Below are 20,383 nucleotides of genomic sequence, written 5' to 3' on the forward strand. Positions count from 1 at the left end.
GATTCAGAAGCCTTTTTATGCCCTGGTTCTAACAAAAATTGAGATCTCATTTTGTTTTAAAAAATTGAAGACAAAATGATGTTCCTAAACTGATTTATTTAAAAGATTTTATGTGTAGGCCTTATTCGAACACGGTGTTTTAATAAGCCCTATACAAAAAAATAATATTGTTTGTTTTTGATATTTTTTTTGATAATTTAAGTAAAGAATCATTACTTTGTTACTATGAATGTTTAATTTTATTTTTAATTTATGTATTATTCTTAATAAGTGGAATTTAAGTTTATGTAGAGATATACAGTATATTTCTGTTTACTTGGTATGTAAAATTTTGATAATGCAAACAAATCGACGTGTTTAATGTTATAAGACCGCATTTTGTTTATTACAACTTCAATTTTAAGGTCTACAGGCATTTGAATCATATAGGCCTTATTCCGTGTAGGTGATTTATTAAAGCCAAAATCAGTGGTTTCGTAATTTGCTTATTTTGAATAGATTTTGTTAAAAATTGTGTTATTTTTTGTAATATTGCTAAAATTAAAGGATGAAAGATGTTAATTAACCTTGTTTTTGTTGTCTGGCGTTAATATTTATTGAAATATAAGCATTTAAAGTTAGGTAGGCCTTATTTGTATCAAGTACCTTATTATTATGTAATATTTTTAATTCTTAAATACATTTGGATGAAGAATAATGATAGGCAGAGTATATGACTAATCGAAATTTACGCAAAAACTAATTAATTACTTACAAAGTTATTTAATATGTTTTTGTATTCAATTTAATTAGTACCTAAACCAAGAACGTGGAAGTTAAAAAAAGATGTCATACTAAACTCCTGGTGAAGAACAAAGCGCGATTTGGTTTTAATTACTGCAATCCATTGTCTTTATTCCAAGGGAATAGGGTTTAAAATGGTCCATCAGGTGATCGCTTCCATACCGTAACAAGTAATTATGATTGAAGGCGACTTTTATGAGCAGTACAAATGAAGGCATATCAACTTGAACTCTCTAGCATCTTAAATCTTTGTAATAGAAGCGATTTTGTATCAAAATTGTACAGTTTGATATGCTCCCGACAATACTTGGTCGCACTTGGTAATTGCGATTTTAGAGCAAATACTGTTTTGTTACGCTACTTAGTATTAACCTCTTTGCAACGCACGCGTATTAATTTGCCACAGATGCTGTGACGCATTTTTAATCTATGGGATGAAAATGTCTATGGCATTTGAAAACAGATTTCTAGACACATGGAGTCTATGCATCTCTACTCTATGGGATGAGAATGTCTATGCCATTCGGAAACAGATCACCACAAACAGAAGTCAATGCCCCGGTCTGTGACATCATAAGAGACGAAAAAGCCTGCTGTATTTTTAAAAGTTAACATTTTAATGTAATAAACCATTTACATTCCATTGTCACATCATTGCTGAAGTCTGGACAGTTGTAGGCGAATAAATAAATATATAAATAAATACATAACACATAACCAATTCGCCAATAAAGGCTATCAGAGAAAAAATCATGTCACTCAAGATTGTTGTGATAAATCGCGATAATTATTTTGATTTATTGCATGTCCGAGGGAGGCTTGTCTGTTTTCGAAGATTATTTTTGTGTATTGTGCCTATTCATTGTTTTTAAATTGATAACGCACAAATAAAAAGCAATTTAATTGGGCTACACGTGTCAAGTTTTGAATTATCGTGGAACACAGTAAAATAAATGAGCATAAATTTAGAAAATTTGAAAATAGAAGGATTTACTTTTTTCTGGTTTCATTAAGCAGCTTGCCAGTGTCAAATTAAATATTAGCGCTGTTTGAAACTTTATAAATATTCATGATTTTATTTTTCTAAGGTCTACAATTTTCCAGCCAGTGCCATAAAATATGAACAATAATAGTTTATAAGCAATCAACTTAAAGATCGTTAATTTATATAAAGATTTATTTATAAAGATTTATTTATTTATTTATTTAAGGTTTTTTTTATATTAACCAAGAGATGGCTCGTTCTATAAAATAGATTACGGTGACATATTTTCTAAACAAAATCCTTTAAATACAAAATTCGAAGACGAAGATAGATCTTGCAAGCCGAAGATAAGGCCACACAGTAGCAAACGTCAATTATGGGGATTATGAGCGAATTATGACATTTGCGATACACTATCGTAACTATCTGATAACTGAACATTTAGGATTAGGGCGTGTCCACATGCGCGTGCGTCGATGATTTCCCGCCATTTTTGTGACAAAAGAACTACGTAGAAAAGGCACATAATATTTATTTTTATTTTATTTACTTAGGAGAACTAAAAAGACAGGCACAATTACAAGCAAAGGGGGTTAATTACAGGCTGCCACAGCATGCAAAAGTATACTGTATTTATAAGGTATACTGTATGTCATTAGTACCTTACCATTTAATTTTTCAACAATAACCGTCAAATTTAATTTAAAAACGCGCTTTCATAGAACACAAATCGTAAGATAGCACTCTGAAAATACGTAAAAGGAAGAAAACACATCTAACATAGTTTTAACATTGTATATTTTATGCATGTAATATAAATATTCTGATACTCAAACAGATAAGCATCAATACATAAGCCTACTAATCTTAATGTTGTATAAAGGATGCGATAAAATCTGTGATTACATAATCGCAGAACATATTTTTATTAATTAATCAAGAATTCGGGGATTTCCATATTAAATGCTATGAATGACATAATACGTATGTCGTATTGCATAAGCTGTTTAATCAAATGAAAAAATATATATAAAAACAACAGAACATCAAACTTATTAGCATTGTAGTTTCTTATCCAGTTGTAATAGTACGATTTTGCATCAAAACTGAAAAGTCACATTTGACGGCGACTGTACGTACAGTCAGCGTCATATAGTTCGTGACACTCAAAGTTGACAACACCACCTTATTTCAATGAGGGCTATCGTTTTAGCGCTCACCAGTTAGCGCCACTGTAGAGTAAGGTCCTGTCACTTGCTAGTAGCGAAGACAGTGGCGCCAACTGGTGAGCGCTAAAGTGGTAGGAGGACTATCGCATTTGCACTCATCAAGATGGCGCCACTGTAGAGTAAGGTCCTGTCAATCGTCAGGGGTGCCAACTGTTAAGTATAAAAACGATAGCCCTCATTGTCATCATCATCATCATTTCAGCCATAGGACGTCCACTGCTGAACATAGGCCTCCCCCAATGATTTCCACAATGGCCGGTTGGTGGCGGCCTGCGTCCAGCGCCTTCTCGCTACCTTTATGAGTCGTCGGTCCATCTTGTGGGTGGACATTACATTTATACATTTCAATTGTAACAAAGACGTATTGCGAACTTTTTGGCTACTTTATTTGACGAACAATTTGACGGTGACTGTACATAGAATAAACTTTTGAAAATGTCGCGTAATGACGTCACTTCACTAATATAAACGTCAATGTATTAATTCAAAAAGTACATATCGTTATCGAAACGCATGTCGTTGTCAATGGACGATGCGTTTGCGCATGATCGCTATCGTATCGAACTGCCAAGGCTGGCGTTTGTCATAGTGCAGTTGGATGCAGTAGGATTTGTTGATATTAGGAGGGATAAGCTTACATAGCCATGCAGATATCGATAAGATGTAGGAGAAACTATTGGGAAGAGTAGGAAGCTTTTAAGAAACTTTTCAGAATCTAAGCTCCTTAAACGATTATTGTTACATCTGTCGAGTATTCTGTCTGTAAAGTTGTTCTTGTATTACTTATAAAAAAGCACATTACATAAACAGAAAATGAGCACACTCAAGCAAAACTCTCAATTCAGAAAAAAAAACACATGTTCACCTATGTTTTTACAAATAAATGATTTGATTTGATAAGCTTTAATTATATTTATTCAGAAATAAACTAAAAAGTTGAGCTACAATAAAATTCAAACTCAAACTCTTTGATGATCTCACGATTGTAAACAATCAAATCCTTTTTCAGGCGCGTATACACGTCCCAAATATAGACTTTTCTACTACAACTTTAGGACAAAATACCAGGCCCTTTGTACAGACCAATAACATCCCAACTAATATTATAAATGCGAAAGTAACTCTGTCTGTCTGTCTGTCTGTCTGTCTGTTACGCTTTCCCGCTTAAACCTCGCAACCGATTTTGATGAAATTTGGCATAGAGATAGTTTGAGTCCCGGGAAAGAACATAGGATAGTTTTTATCCCGGTTTTTGAAACAGGGACGCGCGCGATAAAGTTTTTCTGTGACAGACAAAATTCCACGCGGGCGAAGCCGCGGGCGGAAAGCTAGTTCTCTATATTCAACCGAAAGTCCTACTAGGTAGAGTTAGACTTACTGAATCAATTCTACACTGTGCCGCGTCATCATTACATAGAGTAGGTATTGCAAGGCAGACTGCAAAGCCAGTTAATAAGTTAGATACTAAACTAGCTTGCATTTTAGGGATCCGTGTGCAGTCGAAAAATAATCCGCAAACTCTACTTTATTGTTAGAGTTCAACAAAGGAACATGGGGTTGTGCAAATCTTTGATTCTTAAAAGGACAGTCTTAATATTATTTACATAAATGTTGTGTACAATAACAATATGACAACGTAAATATGCAAATTTATAAAACGTTTTGAATATTATTGTAGTGTGTGAATAACCATCTTCGAAGTAACACTTTTACCTGACCTTTTTTAAATACTTTTGACACCTTTTACTAGGGTAAAGACCCATAGACTAAATAAAATGCAACACTTTTACCTGAGGACCTAGTGTGAGTTTACATCAGTGAGCGCGTCAAAAAATGACATTAAAAGTATGACGGATTGTACAGCGCCTCTAGCGGGAAACGTTCAAAAACTAAAATTTTCATACATTTTTTAAACGCGCTCAGCGAGCGCTTTTGATGTAAACTCGGACTCAGCCCACTGGCCTTTTTAAAAATTTAAAAATAGTATTAACACCTTAGGGCCTAAGGTGTTAATACTATTTTTAAAAACCCTAAGGCTTAGGGTATAGAACCATAGACTAAAATGCACCGTAACTGACGTAACTAGAGTCTCATTCCATAGAGTTTATATGTACTTCTATAGTATAGCCAATATAATGTCGTATAGCGCTTTGGCATTTTCATCAAATCTAATATCTTGTACATACATACTAACATCACATATGCAATGAAAATACAGCTTGTACCTTATTTGGTATGTACATTTATGTGTCAAGTTATCATACAGATATTTTGAAGTAGTTTTATGTGATGTTTATACATTGATTAAGATAAATAAGCGAAGTAATAGAATTGTAGAGGTAAATAAGAGATATTACTTACTATAATACACTAAGCTAAATACTGTAACTTATGTAGTTGTATATAGGTGGTATTTTGTAACAAAATACAGTGTCATATTTTATATAATACGACTAGGTTCGGTTTCTTTAAAGATTAGCACAAATAATAATGTTTCCCAAATATCTGCAAGAAACACTAAAATCACTTTTGGTTTTCATCATAAGGCATTGAGGACAGATACCTACCTCTTTTTGCAAGAGGTATAACTCAGAAAGATAGTTTAATACCAATTTACTGTGCATTGCACCAAATTAATTGGTTTTCTTCCTTTCTTTCTATTATAATCCTTACTTGACTAATTAAAAATCTAGAAATTGAACTAGAAATCCCCATTTCTACAATTTACTATATTATTTAACCTAAACCCTTGAACCATTCATCGGAAGCCAGCACTTAATAGCAAGGTAATCGACGGGGTTTTTGTGGCATTTTTTCTACGGTGCACCATAGACTATAATTTGAAATAATGGTAGAGTCACGGGGTAAACGGTGGGGCATAGAATGCTGGTTGCGTTTAGCACTTTATGTGCGTAGGTGACTGGGTTCGAATCGTTTTAGAGACATAAAAATAGTTTGAATTGAAAGTTAACTTGATGTAAGTAGGTACTATGAAATTCAGCATCACTATGATATGATATGGAGTAACATAAAGTCAAACATAGAACCTCTTTTTTTAAGTCGGTTAATAATAGGGACTGTATCCTGAATTTATGCTCAAGAGTTGAGAACAGTTTTATGAGTCATACTTAACCCACAAATCTTAATTATGTTATATTTAGTATTTAAAATCGACAATCAAAACACTCTATTCACACTCAAGCATTATCTCTCCTATTATATTATAAGTTCAAATTTATTAGAATTCAACCTAAACTCTCAAGTTTGAATCTGGAATTATCAAAACGCTTCTGACCTGGGATATTTATTTAAATATTGTGTAAAAATATCCATCAAATAAGCCAGCCAGTCGACAAACATCTAATACCTAGTGCTGCCAATTTTGGTTGAATCGATAGCTATTTTTTGTATAGATCAGCTGATTATTTACTGACACCGTTGACCCATAAAATAAAACCATAAAAGTTGAGATCCATGATTGATAATTTGTACATAAACATAAGGAAAAGCTTTTCTGAAAAATTAGGAACTATTTTATATTACTATGCACTCTTGATATTTTTTTAAAGAGAGATGATAAAGCTTAAATTATTTTAATACATAATAGTTTTTTTATCGCACAGACACTCATAGTTCATCTAAGTGAGACATTTGACTGGTATATAATGTTTTAATATTAAGCTCTCCTTTTGTATCAAAATTGTGCAAATCCATCTTGTTTTTAATGAAAAATAGGCTTAAATTGCCTAACAAAATGTCTCTATCAATTTAAAGGAAAAATAATGACTAAAAAATAGAATTCATTAAACTAACTATTAGATAAACAACCAGGCAATAACCTAAGTATGTTTATAAGCAAAAATATATAGAATTTACTTAGAATCTAGGCTCATAGCAATTTATAGACTTGTTTACGTAACCACAGACAAGTTAGAAATTATGCAAACCGGCAAAAACGAATCACACGCACAGCGCAGCAAAAATAGGCATAGACTAGAAAACTCTGTAACTAATGAAGCTGTAATGCGCCGTTTTTGTCTATGGTACTGTATGCAAATCAGTTACACTGATATGGTAGAGGTGGATAGTGGAATCTTCTGATACATTAGAATAAAAATCTAAAAAAGGACGTTAAGATAAATTATAGCAACAGTCGCAGGGTTCAGTAGAGTCCAAAAATATACATTTTGGAATAATTTTCTTAATTACATATTTGTATAGATTCAAATACTTTTAATGGGGTTTTTATTTAATTAAAATATCGGTTACAAAAATACCTACCTAATTACAACCAATTAAAATCTGGGGTATATTTTATTTCAAAATTAATAATTAAGATTCTGATGTGTGAATTGATTTTAGCTGTTATATTTTTTGATAGAATGTTATTAATTTAATATAAGTTGGTTTAATATAAGTTTTGTCGCCATTGTATGTCAGTTAATATCAATACTAAAGTACTATTTATTGAAAGCCACATAAACGCAGCGTTTCCGCATACAAACGCCGCGTTTCCGCGTATAAAACGCACATCGGCAGAACAAATTACAATATCAGAGTCAGTATACCGCCTTGAATGCGCCATAAAACTACTCGATAGTGTGCTGAGTGTGTTTTAATTTGAACCCTGTTGTGTTTTGTTAAGGTCTAGTTTCTTGTTGCAGTCTTAAGTACAGTGACCAGCATAAAAATATTGTCGTTTGTTTCTCTTGAGGTGTTTTATGAGAATTTGTGTATATTAATCTAGATTATGTTTACACATTTAATTTAAAATAATATAGACACAAACTGCATCTCGAAGGAAAAAATATCAGATAATTTCAGGACCCTTACAACACAAATTACACAAAATAAAAACATAATGAAGACCACCAAAACCACAGCATAAATACTTTAAGCAAGCTAGAGTTAAGCAACTGATTTAAGTAAAACGCTCTCAGTTTCAAAATACCTACCTAAATTATTTTTATTTAACAAAACACCTGAAAAATGCTCACATTATTATGACTTCATTGCACTTTACAGACATTTATAATTTGAAAGCAAGAAAATCGTTAATTGATAGTGTCATATTTTAATTCATTACTTTAATAACTTTTTCGCAGCCGACTGTACAACTACTTAGTTCAGCAATGATTGTGTATTGGTAGGTTCTATATTGGCTCACATAAAATTCTAAATCCTATTCTTTGTCTTACTACCGAGTTGTGTTCATAATAATCTCTCTTCATAATTTTATTTTTCATACTTTTTTTATTCATACATTTTTATTACTACCATCGGAGCTCATAACAGTTAGTAATCATAATTTTTTTATCAATACTGTTACTACCAAGAACCATTTAAAATACATAATTTTTATTTTCAGATCTTTTTTCTTCATAACATTCATTGATCATATTGTTTTAATTAATAATGTTGTTACTAAGAACATACTTCAACTCATAATGTTGTTGTTCAGAATAATTTACTTTATAACAGACATACTCGTATCTTTAAAAAAATCATATATAATTTAATAGAGTAGATAAGCATGCAGAGCATGCAGCATGAAAGCAAGCATGCAGCATGCATTGGTATCTCCTCGTCTCCGGCGCTGCGGGATGTGCAGCCCTTCCGCCCTTGCGTAACGAGGCTCAGGCACCCACGCTTGCTTCCGCAGCTTCGGCTTTTTGGATCGCCATCGGCGCCTTCGGCGCCTCGGCGACCAGCCTCAGCCGCTCCAGCTCACCCGGGCGCCTGAGCCTCGTTACAGCGGGCGAGGGCTGCCCTCCCTCCGCGCCTCCGGCTTTTAAATTACACTCTAGGGGTAGGGCAGACAAGACTACGTGGAGTCGGTTTTGCAGCGATTCGTTTCTGTCACGTTAGTTTTGTGGCACTAAATATTGTCTGTTTTGGACTATTTCAAATTAATTTAATGTTAAAATACGATTTAATACGAATATAGACATCATGATTTTCAATAATATGGATAAATACACTTATGAGTAATAAATTTATGAAAACAAATATTAGGATAATTCACATTTATGAATATTACAGTTATTTATTCGAATGATTATGAGTTTCGATTATTAGTATAGAAAAATATATGAAAACAAATATTAGTAAAAACTAAGTGTATGATTAGTGATATTATGAATATCAATGATTATGTTTTTAAATATGTAGGTTTTAAATTTTTTATGAAGAATGATCATTATGGTATCAAATTGTATGAGAAATATTTTCGGACCTTCAATGATAGGAATTGAAAAGTTATGTAAGAAAATGCGCTACCGTATTGGTATTGTGGACGACGATTGGCTCGCTCCACTGTTTATAGGCTAGGACTGGTTTGTGATTACAAATCTCACATTAAAAACAACGCTTGAGTGACACGGAATGTACTTTAATCGAAATCTGAAGATCTTCGATAAAGGGTTTAAACAATGTCATTATTGAGCATTATGACGACATTTTTACTATTCATTGTTTACCAATAGAGGTTTGTTAAATAGCGAAAAAAGCGCGCGCTGTAAACCACAGACAGCCATTGGGAGTTCGTTTTTAAAAAAGGAACTAGTATAAAATCTAATTGCCGTTTTCAAAAAAGGAACCCGTAAAATGCTGGCTGAACTTTTTGAATAATAAAAACAAAGTTTTTAACACTGGCTGGAAAAAGCGTTTCAGGTACTAATGACAGAGCCGGACTATCGATCGGGGGGACTGCACAGTCACTGTATTTGATGGCAGCCGGCCCTGGGGCGCATACCACTGCCTACCTTTGTGCGATTATGTACTGCCAGCATGACTCGACTATTTGCGCTTTGAAATTTGGCTGCGAATGGATCTGTATCTACATACTGGTTTCGCATTGTAGGCTGTATGTCGAATGCCTTTGCTTATTTGCAAAATTTAAAACATAGAAAATGTAGAGACGGAGTAAAAACTTTATTATGAAAGTAAATACGTTTTAAATTAAAAATCTGAGTTGGATTCCTTTGCTTTATTCATTCAAAAATGTTAGTTACGATCATAAATATCTATGGTCAGCCTTATAACCACCGTTTCGTGTTTCAAAATAATCTGTAGAGGGATCATAAATTAAAGAAAATATGCCATAAAATATACTTTATCAAATGACTTCAGTTCACTTCAAGCAATTTGTAAACAATTCAGTTGCTACAATAAAAATAAACAATTCGACCGCAGCCGAAATTAATTCGTTTCTAAAAATCTTTAACAAACATGAAAATATAACTTGCTCGGATTTCGAACAGAGTTACAGTATAATTAGAGTCAGTAGGTTTGTTTGCAAACGTAGAGTTAAGTCACTTCATTTATAGTTTCAATAAAATAATTGGTTTTAAAGATTAAATCAGTTCAAACTTATACAAATATTAATTTCAAACTATTCTATTTTTTAATTCTACGATTAACGACAAACATATTGACCACTTAGAAAAAACACCGGATTAAAAAAAACACGATATTTAAAATTAGAACGAAATTCAAGTTTAGTCTTCGTTCATGCAAAGAATATTTTAAGTTTTTCACATAATACTTTGCGGGGCTTTTGTAAAATAATGCTTTAATTATTATTACAATACAAAAATATGCAACGGAGTTATTGCATTTACTATATTGTACATCTAATATAGACATTGGTCGCTAATGAATAAACATTGGTGCTTTTTAAAGCGGCCATTGTTCTTTCCGTGTTTCTCATACAATTTTTTACTTTATTACATTATAATATGAGATCAGAGAGTTCAGGTGATAAAGGTCAAAGGAATATGTCATATGGAATCCACTAGAATATTTTCGTGACTAAAATATGGACAAAAATTAACCATTGTGTGGTAATAGGACAGGGCCACAGTGGGAGAATGTGGAGTAGCATTTTTATTATTTATGTGTGTTTATAAAACTTTATCATGATAGGAAATACGAGTATTACGTTTTATTACAGCTTACTGAATACCTACATTAGTTATGTGCGGAATTAATATCTTCAAATACACTTTATTAAATATCTTCAAATTCTAAAGGGAAATAATTTGTATTTCATGCAAATAGTTATTAATTTTAACCTTTCGGTTTATTAAGAGTTGAAAGTTATTTATTTACTTACTTGTTGAGATCTGATCATTGGAGGAAAAATTTAAAAGGTGTATCAAAACTTATAAAACATGAAAATTATCATGAATTTTAAGATATTTTCAGATTTGGTAACGCATATACCTAATTTAACAACATTTTCGAAGTTTTTTATTAACCTTGCTTAACCATTGAGGCTTTGTAGGTGAAGTGACTAAATATTACCTACTAAGTGCATGTGTACCTACTGTTGTGTACATGCGGTGTGTATTTACAGACATATTTCTTGTTTAACTTGTGTTTCTTTCTCGAATGTGTATGACGTTACTAAGATTATTAACTGAGTTTTGATTTTCAGTTGTTTTTACAACAAATGACGTAGAAAAAGTTTATTCATCAACAGAAATTTTATAGTCAAATTCTTACTTTCATTGTTTCCTAAACATTACCAATATTAATTGTACACGTGTATTTGAAATCTAAAAAACGAGATCTAGCAATTGATTTCAATAATGTAGTTAATACAGTTTTACGATGGTGAAAATGGGACATATTTAAATATGCCCAATTTCCGGGTTTTCCTTCGTTTTAAAGCCAACATCGGTCTTTCAGCCCAAGTGCGAAACGAATAAAAAATCCATAAAATTAAAACCAAATGGATACATGAACCTAATATAATTAACGCACATTTACATACACATGTTATGTATTTTTTCATTCTTAAAGGTTCATATTAACATAATATATTATCTTATGGATCAGAGGCTTGTGCTCACTATTTCTCAACAAAAGAGGTTTTAGACGAGCTGTCAAATTATTTTTTATATTTTTTAAACTCACTAATCTGCTTTAAAAGCAAAGGTGTGCGCTTAAAAGCTTAATTGACGGCACGTTGATGTGATCTGTGGATGACTCGACTATTTTTTTATTCCAAAACTTCTCAAGTGTATTGTATGCGACTAACTACATTATGTTGGTTTTTTTGAAACTTTTCCTAAACATTTACTGACAAAAGTAATTATTTGTACAATACACTATTCAATTTAAATAAATTAACATTAATCGATGGGTTTAAAATAAAGATCCACTTATAACTGGTGTTTGACAACAATAAAACGTTAGGAAATTTCTGGAAAGAATTCTCCATAGGTATTTCTCTAGCTGCGTGTGCGCAGTTTTAATATGGTACAGTCAGCGTCAAATAATTTGTGACACCCAAAGTAGCCAAAAAGTTCTCAACGTCTTTGACAGAATTGGAATAAGGTTGTCTTGTGTTGTCAACATTTGGCCACTTTAGGTATTTGACGATGACTGTACGAGTATATTTAGACTTAGAATTTTGTCATCTTTAAAATTTACACAATTTAATGCTGTATTTTCTAGATCGTCAACAACATGAAAAATAATGAGATTTGTCGTCAGGTTTGTCGAATACGCCATTTATAATTATGTCAATTACTCTTTGTAGAGTTAAGGTTAATTAAAACATTAACTTAAGGATTATGCTGCTAGTACAACGTGTTAATCGGGTGTCACACATCACTTCTCTCAAAACATGTATTTGGTATCGAAAACAATTGTATAAGTAGTTTTTTTATTTTATACAATTACTAATTAACCTGCCATGACCTATTCACTACGTAAAAGGATGTGCTAGTCTAAGATAATGTCTAATTGTTATTTTAATTAACAAACACGGAAAACACATTGGTGCTTGTAGTTGGCAGGTGAAATATTTAACCAGGTTGTAGAATCTTATCACAAGAGTAGAAATAGCAAGTCATGTCCGTGTAGGTGTACAAGTCCTAAAGTCTTCCATAGCTGGAACAACCCTCCAAGAAATTTTTAGATCATGGGACACCGAGATTCTAGAAAACTGCATAACATAGATTCTAGCTCCCCTAAATAATTTCCCAAATATTCAAAGAAAGAAAAAGAAAGAAAATTCCCTATCTCATCGAACCCTTTGCAATTCTAGCACAGGAAACTCCTGTAAGTAGGTAATCTAGATTCGTTGAGAAGAGTCACTGGAAGACTTCTAAAAAACATAGATGTCCTATCTCATGTAGATACTTAAGATCCCATAGAAGAATAGAAGACCTATTCCAGCACAGGACTCCCCATAGACTAAACTTGAATTGTAGATCCCTTAATTAAGAAGACTCACCAGATCTTGGATTCCTTATATCCCGTAGATTCTTGAAACCAAAATAGAAGACTCTACATCCAAGACTCTTTTTCATCAAACCCTTTGCCATTCCAGTACAGGAGTCCCTATTAAACTTTATTCTAGATAGCTTGAGAAGATTCTCCAGGAACATACATATCAGCTCACGTAGAACCTTGAGACTTCAATTGAAGAATCTCCACCTATGATCCCCATCTCATTCAACTCCTTACCTTTCCAGTACAGGAAACTCAGTAAAATTTGGATATGATGAGATGTCTTAAGACCATAATAGAGGTCTCCTAAGAAAACAGATGACCTATCCCATCTCTGATACCACAGCACCAACAGAAGACCCCCTCGATCTATGACTCATTTAACTCCTTACCATACTACTCCAGAACAGGAAACTCTCTAAACTTTGGATTCTAAATGTCCTAAGTAAGACTATAATGGAAGACTCCCAAGATGTTTGACACCACAGCACCAACAGAAGACTCCTAATCTTTGACTCATTTAACTCCTTACCATACTACTCCAGAACAGGAAACTCTCTAAACTTTGGATTCTAAATGTCCTAAGTAAGACTATAATGGAAGACTCCCAAGATATTTTATACCACAGCAACTACAGAAGACTCCTAATCTTTGACTCATTTAACCCCTTACCATTCCAGTACGACGAGAGCCTTCACGGCGGAGGTTACATGGAGGGCGGCGCGATGTACCACGAGCACCGGCTCACGCACCCGCACCTGCCGCCCGTGCACTACCCGCCGCCGGCGGCGCCGACGCACGCGCTGCCCGGCGAGCCGCTCGTGCACAAGCGCGACAAGGATGCCATATACGGGTGAGTGGGAAAGGTTGTGCCTTAGTCTCAGTAGCTAAGGAAGACTAGGCTTCAGTGCATTCATTGATAAAAGGGGGACAAGAGCCCTCGTGCACAAGCGAGGCAAGGATGCCATATACGGGTGAATGGGAAAGGTTGTGACTTGCAAGGAAGGCTTGACTTTGTTTAGTCTCTAGCTAGAAAGACAAGCACTGCTGTCGTCTACTACATTCGCCGGCGGCGCCTACGCACGCGCTGCCCGGCGAGCCGCTCGTGCACAAGCGCGACAAGGATGCCATATACGGGTGAGTGAGAAAGGTTGTGACTTGCCAGAAAGACTTGGCTTTGGTTAAGCTTCAGTGTCGTTAGGAAGACAAGAGCCCTCATGCACAAGCTATGCAAGGATGTCATATACATACTTAGAATCTAGCCAGGAAGACTTGGCTTTGGTTAGTCTCCTCCCAGAAAGACTGCTGTCGTCTACTACCCTCGCCGGCGGCGCCGACGCACGCGCTGCCCGGCGAGCCGCTCGTGCACAAGCGCGACAAGGATGCCATATACGGGTGAGTGAGAAGGTTGCCAGGAAGATTTGCATATGATTCTTTAGATATAAGGCTGCAAAGAACATTCCTTGGTTTCTAGCCAGGAAGACGGCATTAGGTTAGGCTTTTTTCGAGCACAAGCGCGATAAGGGTGCCATATACGGGTGAGTGGGAAAGGTTGGTCTACCTTGGTTTGTAGCTAGGAAGACTAGCGCTTAATACAACGGCTTAAGATGCCCCAGTTGAGTACTATATGTACCACGAGCACCGGCTCACAACCCCCGGTGGTGGTCTTTCAGGAAGACTTGCTTTTGCCTAGCATACCAGTACAACGAGAGCCCAGCATAAGTTTTCCATGGTGGGCAGCACGGTTAGCAGCAGCATGAGCTCCCCTGGCCTACCTATAAGTCTTTAAACAGACTTCGGACGTAGTAAGGACAATCTGTTCAGGTGGGGATTCTAGGATGGCTCAAACTTGGAGTGCAAGTGTGGTTTAGTTCCCCAGTCGACGAAGCACATGATATCGTGCCCTGCGTACCCAAACAACTGCACGCAGGAAGATTTAATGAAGGCTACTGAAAACGCCATTAATGTGGCGGAGTTTTGGGCTGATGGTATATTGTTGAAATGTCAAGAAGAAGATGCACGGTGTCCAGAATGATGTCCAGAACAGGATATTGACTCTACATGTCTAGTGGGTAAATTATACCCTGGTCTCTGTTGCTAGGAAGACTTTAGCTAGGTATTTCGAGGCTTTTTTCCTGGACAAAGATGTCATAGTTTATACAGGTATGTGGGTAAAGGAAAAGTTTGATATAGTCTTTTTCTTGCACTAAAATGTCATAATGTAAGTGGGGAAAACCAGTCTCTGTTGCATGAACGGTAAAGTGGAGTTTGTTCCTTAGCCTCTGTTACGAATGGGGTAAAGAAGAGTTTATGTGAGTTCATTAGTCTCTAACAGAAGTGGGTAAAAGTCTTTGTACCTTAACTTAAGGACTTAGGGAACAAAAACATAACAATGCGTGTGTTCTTCTAATGATTAGCGAATACAGTCAGATGATCCAATTTAATACCATATCATGAATTGCTTAGCATGTTTACGACCAAAGTGAGTAGTTTTCATTACCACCGTGCTTATAATGAGTAATTTAAAATCGACGGCTCTATGAATAACCAGCGGATTAAAAAAGAAATGCGCTTATCTATGCTTTCTCTAGTGGAACCACGCACTGCGATGAGTGTACCATAATGTTTTACTCGACTTTTTTAAATGACCGCCATTTTTTATACGTCCAGGGTTTTAATCTATAACGCTCTGTATGAGAACTCGCATTGAATTTTATCAGCTGATGAATAAAATTACAATTAAGAAAGTAATGCACTTTAGTCTACTAATAAGAAAACAAACAAAGTATTTGGGGATTCGATGTTGGTAGAGATATGGAAACTATAGACCTTTAGTGAAAAGGTTTTGCTATTAATTAAACTAGAAAATGCAATACAATTTATTGTTAGGCTCCTTCATTTCTGCGGTAAAAGGGCGCGTTGTTAACCTATTCACGGTCGAAGAGAATAAAATTAAAAACAAGTTGGAAAACTAGTAATCTTCGCAGTAATTAACTTTTCCCCTTCTATGGCGTTTATCACTGGTTTATTTGGTCCATTATATCCATCAGATAGCACAAAGCGTTTGGCAGTTAAGGCGCCGGTTAGCGCAATCTCCTTTATCTGATCAAAACTTGTCAAGAAACTTCAGGTAGCTCCTGGGTGGGGCCGCGCCAGCAGCGGGACATAAAGTGACACGTTCGCTCGTAAAATGATGCTAGAGTCTGTTACCATAGCAACCAGATTTGAGAAAGTCGACGTTATCTTATTGGAGCAAAAAGAAGAAAATAAAATAGTGATGTGTTTTGCTAGGAAAATTCCATGTCCAGCAGTGTCTTTCTTAAATAAAAATAAATAAAAAAGTAATTAACATTAAATGTCTTGTAATCTCATAATTATTTAGTTCTACAAGTAATATATTACTCCTGTCAAAAACTTTCGTCAGCCTTCATTGGAATTGGCTTAAAAGGAAATAAATCATGTATTAACATTTCTTTTGACAGCTTCCTGACACGCTAACCTAATAGATTCCGAGTGTCTTGTTATGCATAATTTAGGAATTCATGTGTCACACTAATCTAAATTATATGACGTTCACTTTTTAATAAAGATTATTCAACAACTGGCATCAACGCCGATGTATTAACATAATCGTGGGACAGTTATCGTTCGTTAAGTCATCACGTATTTTCTAATAAAATAACATTATTATTCCGCTGCTGCGCTCGAGGACTTTGAACTCACAAACCTCTGTTTACAGTATCTTACCTCGGAAAGGTCACTCGTGGTTTTAACTTTTTCTACACACACGAAAGTTATAGCAATTAAAAAGCAATTTATATGTCTATAATTCTCTATTAGTTCAAACTCATACATCCATGACTAGCGTGCTTTTTGTGCACCTCAGTGCTGTTAATAAATAATATTGCTCGTCACGCTGACTGGCCAAGGGGACAGAGTTATTACTCCTTACATTTGAATACGTTTTTTACGTAATTTCAATGGGTGTGCCTAGAAAAAGTTTGAAAGCGGTGTTTGTTTTTAATTTCAACTGCCTTTTTCTTGTTGCCAGGCACGGCTGGTTTTATGTGGACTGTAATACTGTATTATATTCGAATCATATGTTATAGAGCTTATAAAACGCAAGCCGGAACGTGTTAACATTAACATGATGCGTACAAATGTTAGAGCAACGGTCTATGCAACCGGTATTTTTTAGTTTTTACGATTTACGCGCGTAGGATAAGAATGTGAACAATTGAATTGGAGCAATTTATCTACATTGAATGAAAGGCTTTGAATTGAAGGCTGCATGATAAACGCAGGTGCTCGAGTTAACTGCCGGGTGTTCGAATGGGATTGTCTGTATCATATGACCGTGAATTCTTCAATTTTCACACTGAGTCGAAATTTCTTCCAATCACAATCATCTTCCCTAAAGGATTAATGTAATGATGATAAGTATTTCCTTATTTGTCCAATGATCTTGATTGTATCAGTTTAATGACTTATTTCGTTCACATCAAGTATGATCAAGATTTTTTAAATAGATCGGTAAGTTAATCAAAAGATGTAGGATGTCCTATCTTATGAATTTGCCAAAATACACTCTTCATAAAGCTCAGCTATAGGGCATCACTCCCCCATTTTCAGTTTCAATTTTTGTCATTTTTCTTTTTCCATGTACTAAACACAGTATTTTATGTAATTGTAATAGAAGCTAATGTGCAACTAAAATTTATAGTCTATCTCACATTTCATGGACTGTTGTGCCCGCTGCCTGTGAGGCCACAGGCCTGGCACAGACCAAGATGGCATCAGTGTCACGTGTGCGATGCCATCTAATCTGTGATCGGGAGGTCGCGGGCCTCAAAGACCTCTGGGCCTCTGAGATAGCTTAATAGCCTTCATTTGAGAGCTTTTTTAAGCTCGATGGAAGTTTAACAGTTATGATGGATGCAGGGCAAAGCAGTAATAAAGTGGTGTTAATGAATACGTGTTTGTGACAAAGTAATGTTTTTGAGCTTTTATTATGTTATCACTTTATTTCATAATATTTAACTAGCTGGTAATTTGAAATCTTTAAAAAATGCCCTTTAGAGTATTTACTTAATAATTCAACATAGTCGAGATCTTGCAATGGAGACTACTTAATTATGACCTGATGATGATGAAGATATTCTTGATGATGATGAAGATTATGATGATTTATAAAGAATAAGGATGACGAAGGTGAGAATGATATTGTTCATCATCATCATAATTTCAGCCATAGGACATAGGCCTCCCCCAATGATTTCGATAATGGCCTGTTTGTAGCGGCCTGTATCCAGCGCCTTCCTGCTACCTTTATGTGGTCGTCGGTCCACCACGCTGTGCTATCCAGTACGTGGCCTCCATTCCAGAATCTTTCGGCCTAATTAGCAATTTTGTTCACGTAACATAAATAAGTATTTGATGATGATGTTGTTGTTGATGATGATGAAACTACTAACCCTCTCCCTCCCCGCAGGCACCCGCTCTTCCCCCTCCTGGCGCTGATCTTCGAGAAGTGCGAGCTGGCGACGTGTACCCCGCGGGACCCCGGCGTGGCGGGCGGCGACGTCTGCTCCTCCGAGTCCTTCAACGAGGACATCGCCGTCTTCAGCAAACAGGTCAGCAGAACACTGCCACCTTTGAAAAGGGTTAGACTCCCCGCAGACTTCACACTTTTAGTCGGCCGATAGTTGGGCCCAATAGGGTATATTTGCTACCACCTGGGCAATTGACGTACGTACCTACTTTTTAAAATTGTTAAAACGAGACTCTCCCAGATTTTGTATGGCAAAACTAGCCCGTAATGTCACTATTTTGTCAACTCAAACTACTTTTTTCAATTACAATGCAATCAAAAATCTTAAAGAGGTAATTTAAAATTAATTAAGTTTTAAGACCAGAATGAAGTGCATTTTAAAAAAAAATGTGCTTTGGAACTATTGGGGAGTGGTGGCAAATACCCAATTATAATTTATACGAAGAATCCTGATACTTACCGCACTTTCATACATGTTCATACTGATTATCAGCCCGACCCAAACAATCGGCCAACTAAAATTCGGTGGTCTGCGACTAGGCTTAACGGCAATATAACAGAGGCGACAATAGCCCAGCGGTGTCTGACAGGCAGACTCGAGTTCCAAGAAACGTTGGTTCCAGCTTACCAAGAGGGGTTAACGGGACAAGAGGGGTTAAGCTAAATCTATAAGGAATACGGTCACCACTGTATTCCAGCGGTCGACAGAGTTCAAACTACTGATCCTCGAATTGACATTACTGGGCTTTTGTCGCACTAAAAGGACCAATGACCCGAATTATGATCAGGTTGCTAAGCTTGTGATAGTCACATCAAATCGCAAGGAAACTTGCAAACTATGTAGTAATGCGAATGTATATTTTTGTTTTGAGGAACTTGATGAATGCAAATGGTTAAGTGCCTGCTGTCACGTTAAAAGCTTTTTTATAGCAGCTAGATTCAATTGCTTTACCTAATACGCATTTATTATTTATAATTAAGAAATGTATTCTACTCTGCCGTCACCACACGGCCAACTCTACCCGCGGGTGTCGTAAGAGGCGACATAGGGACTACACATCAAACAGAGAACGGGCAGCAGCGCTCTCTGACAAACATAAATCTTTTAAACTGCGATCTCCAACCCGCCTGCCAAGCGTGGGGATTATGGCAAAACCCTCTACTATAGTGGAGGAGGCTCATAGTCCAGCAGTGGACTGTAAAGGGCTGTTGATGATGATGATGATGAATTAAGAAACTTTGAAAATAACCATTGGAAGTTCTTATACAGCATTGTGACAATAAGTCTCTGAACCAACGCTCGTTAAACAACAGGTGGCTGAATATATTTATATTTAATCAAAGTAAGCTCAGAACTAGCATTATTATGCTAACATAGTCAAACGCTTTATCGCCCGCCGCGAACAAAGGTCAGTCAGTACTCAGTAAGAGCACCACAACGGTTCCATTCACCTCGATCAGCTGACATGTTTATATTACGCTCCATTTTTTAAAAAACGAACCCTATCAAACCCGATTCCAAGCTCAAAATCCATTCAGGGTATTCGAAATTTAAAAATTACACTCAAAAGGGAAAACAGGCAGCATAAC

General features: G+C 35.6%; 1 protein-coding gene across 1 annotated transcript in view; it reads left to right on the plus strand.

Moving 5' to 3' along the window:
• LOC114366252 (Meis homeobox homothorax) overlaps positions 1 to 20,383 on the plus strand; it is a 78,581-nt gene that overhangs the window by 14,170 nt on the left and 44,028 nt on the right. The window contains exons 2-3 of the mRNA XM_028323068.1: positions 13,923 to 14,095; positions 18,734 to 18,875. Coding sequence (XP_028178869.1) covers positions 13,923 to 14,095; positions 18,734 to 18,875 — 315 coding nt within the window. The remainder of the gene's footprint in view (positions 1 to 13,922; positions 14,096 to 18,733; positions 18,876 to 20,383) is intronic.

Source organism: Ostrinia furnacalis, unplaced genomic scaffold, assembly GCF_004193835.3.
Source record: "Ostrinia furnacalis isolate ACB-3 unplaced genomic scaffold, ASM419383v2 OfSCF0606, whole genome shotgun sequence".
NCBI classification, from domain to species: domain Eukaryota; kingdom Metazoa; phylum Arthropoda; class Insecta; order Lepidoptera; family Crambidae; genus Ostrinia; species Ostrinia furnacalis.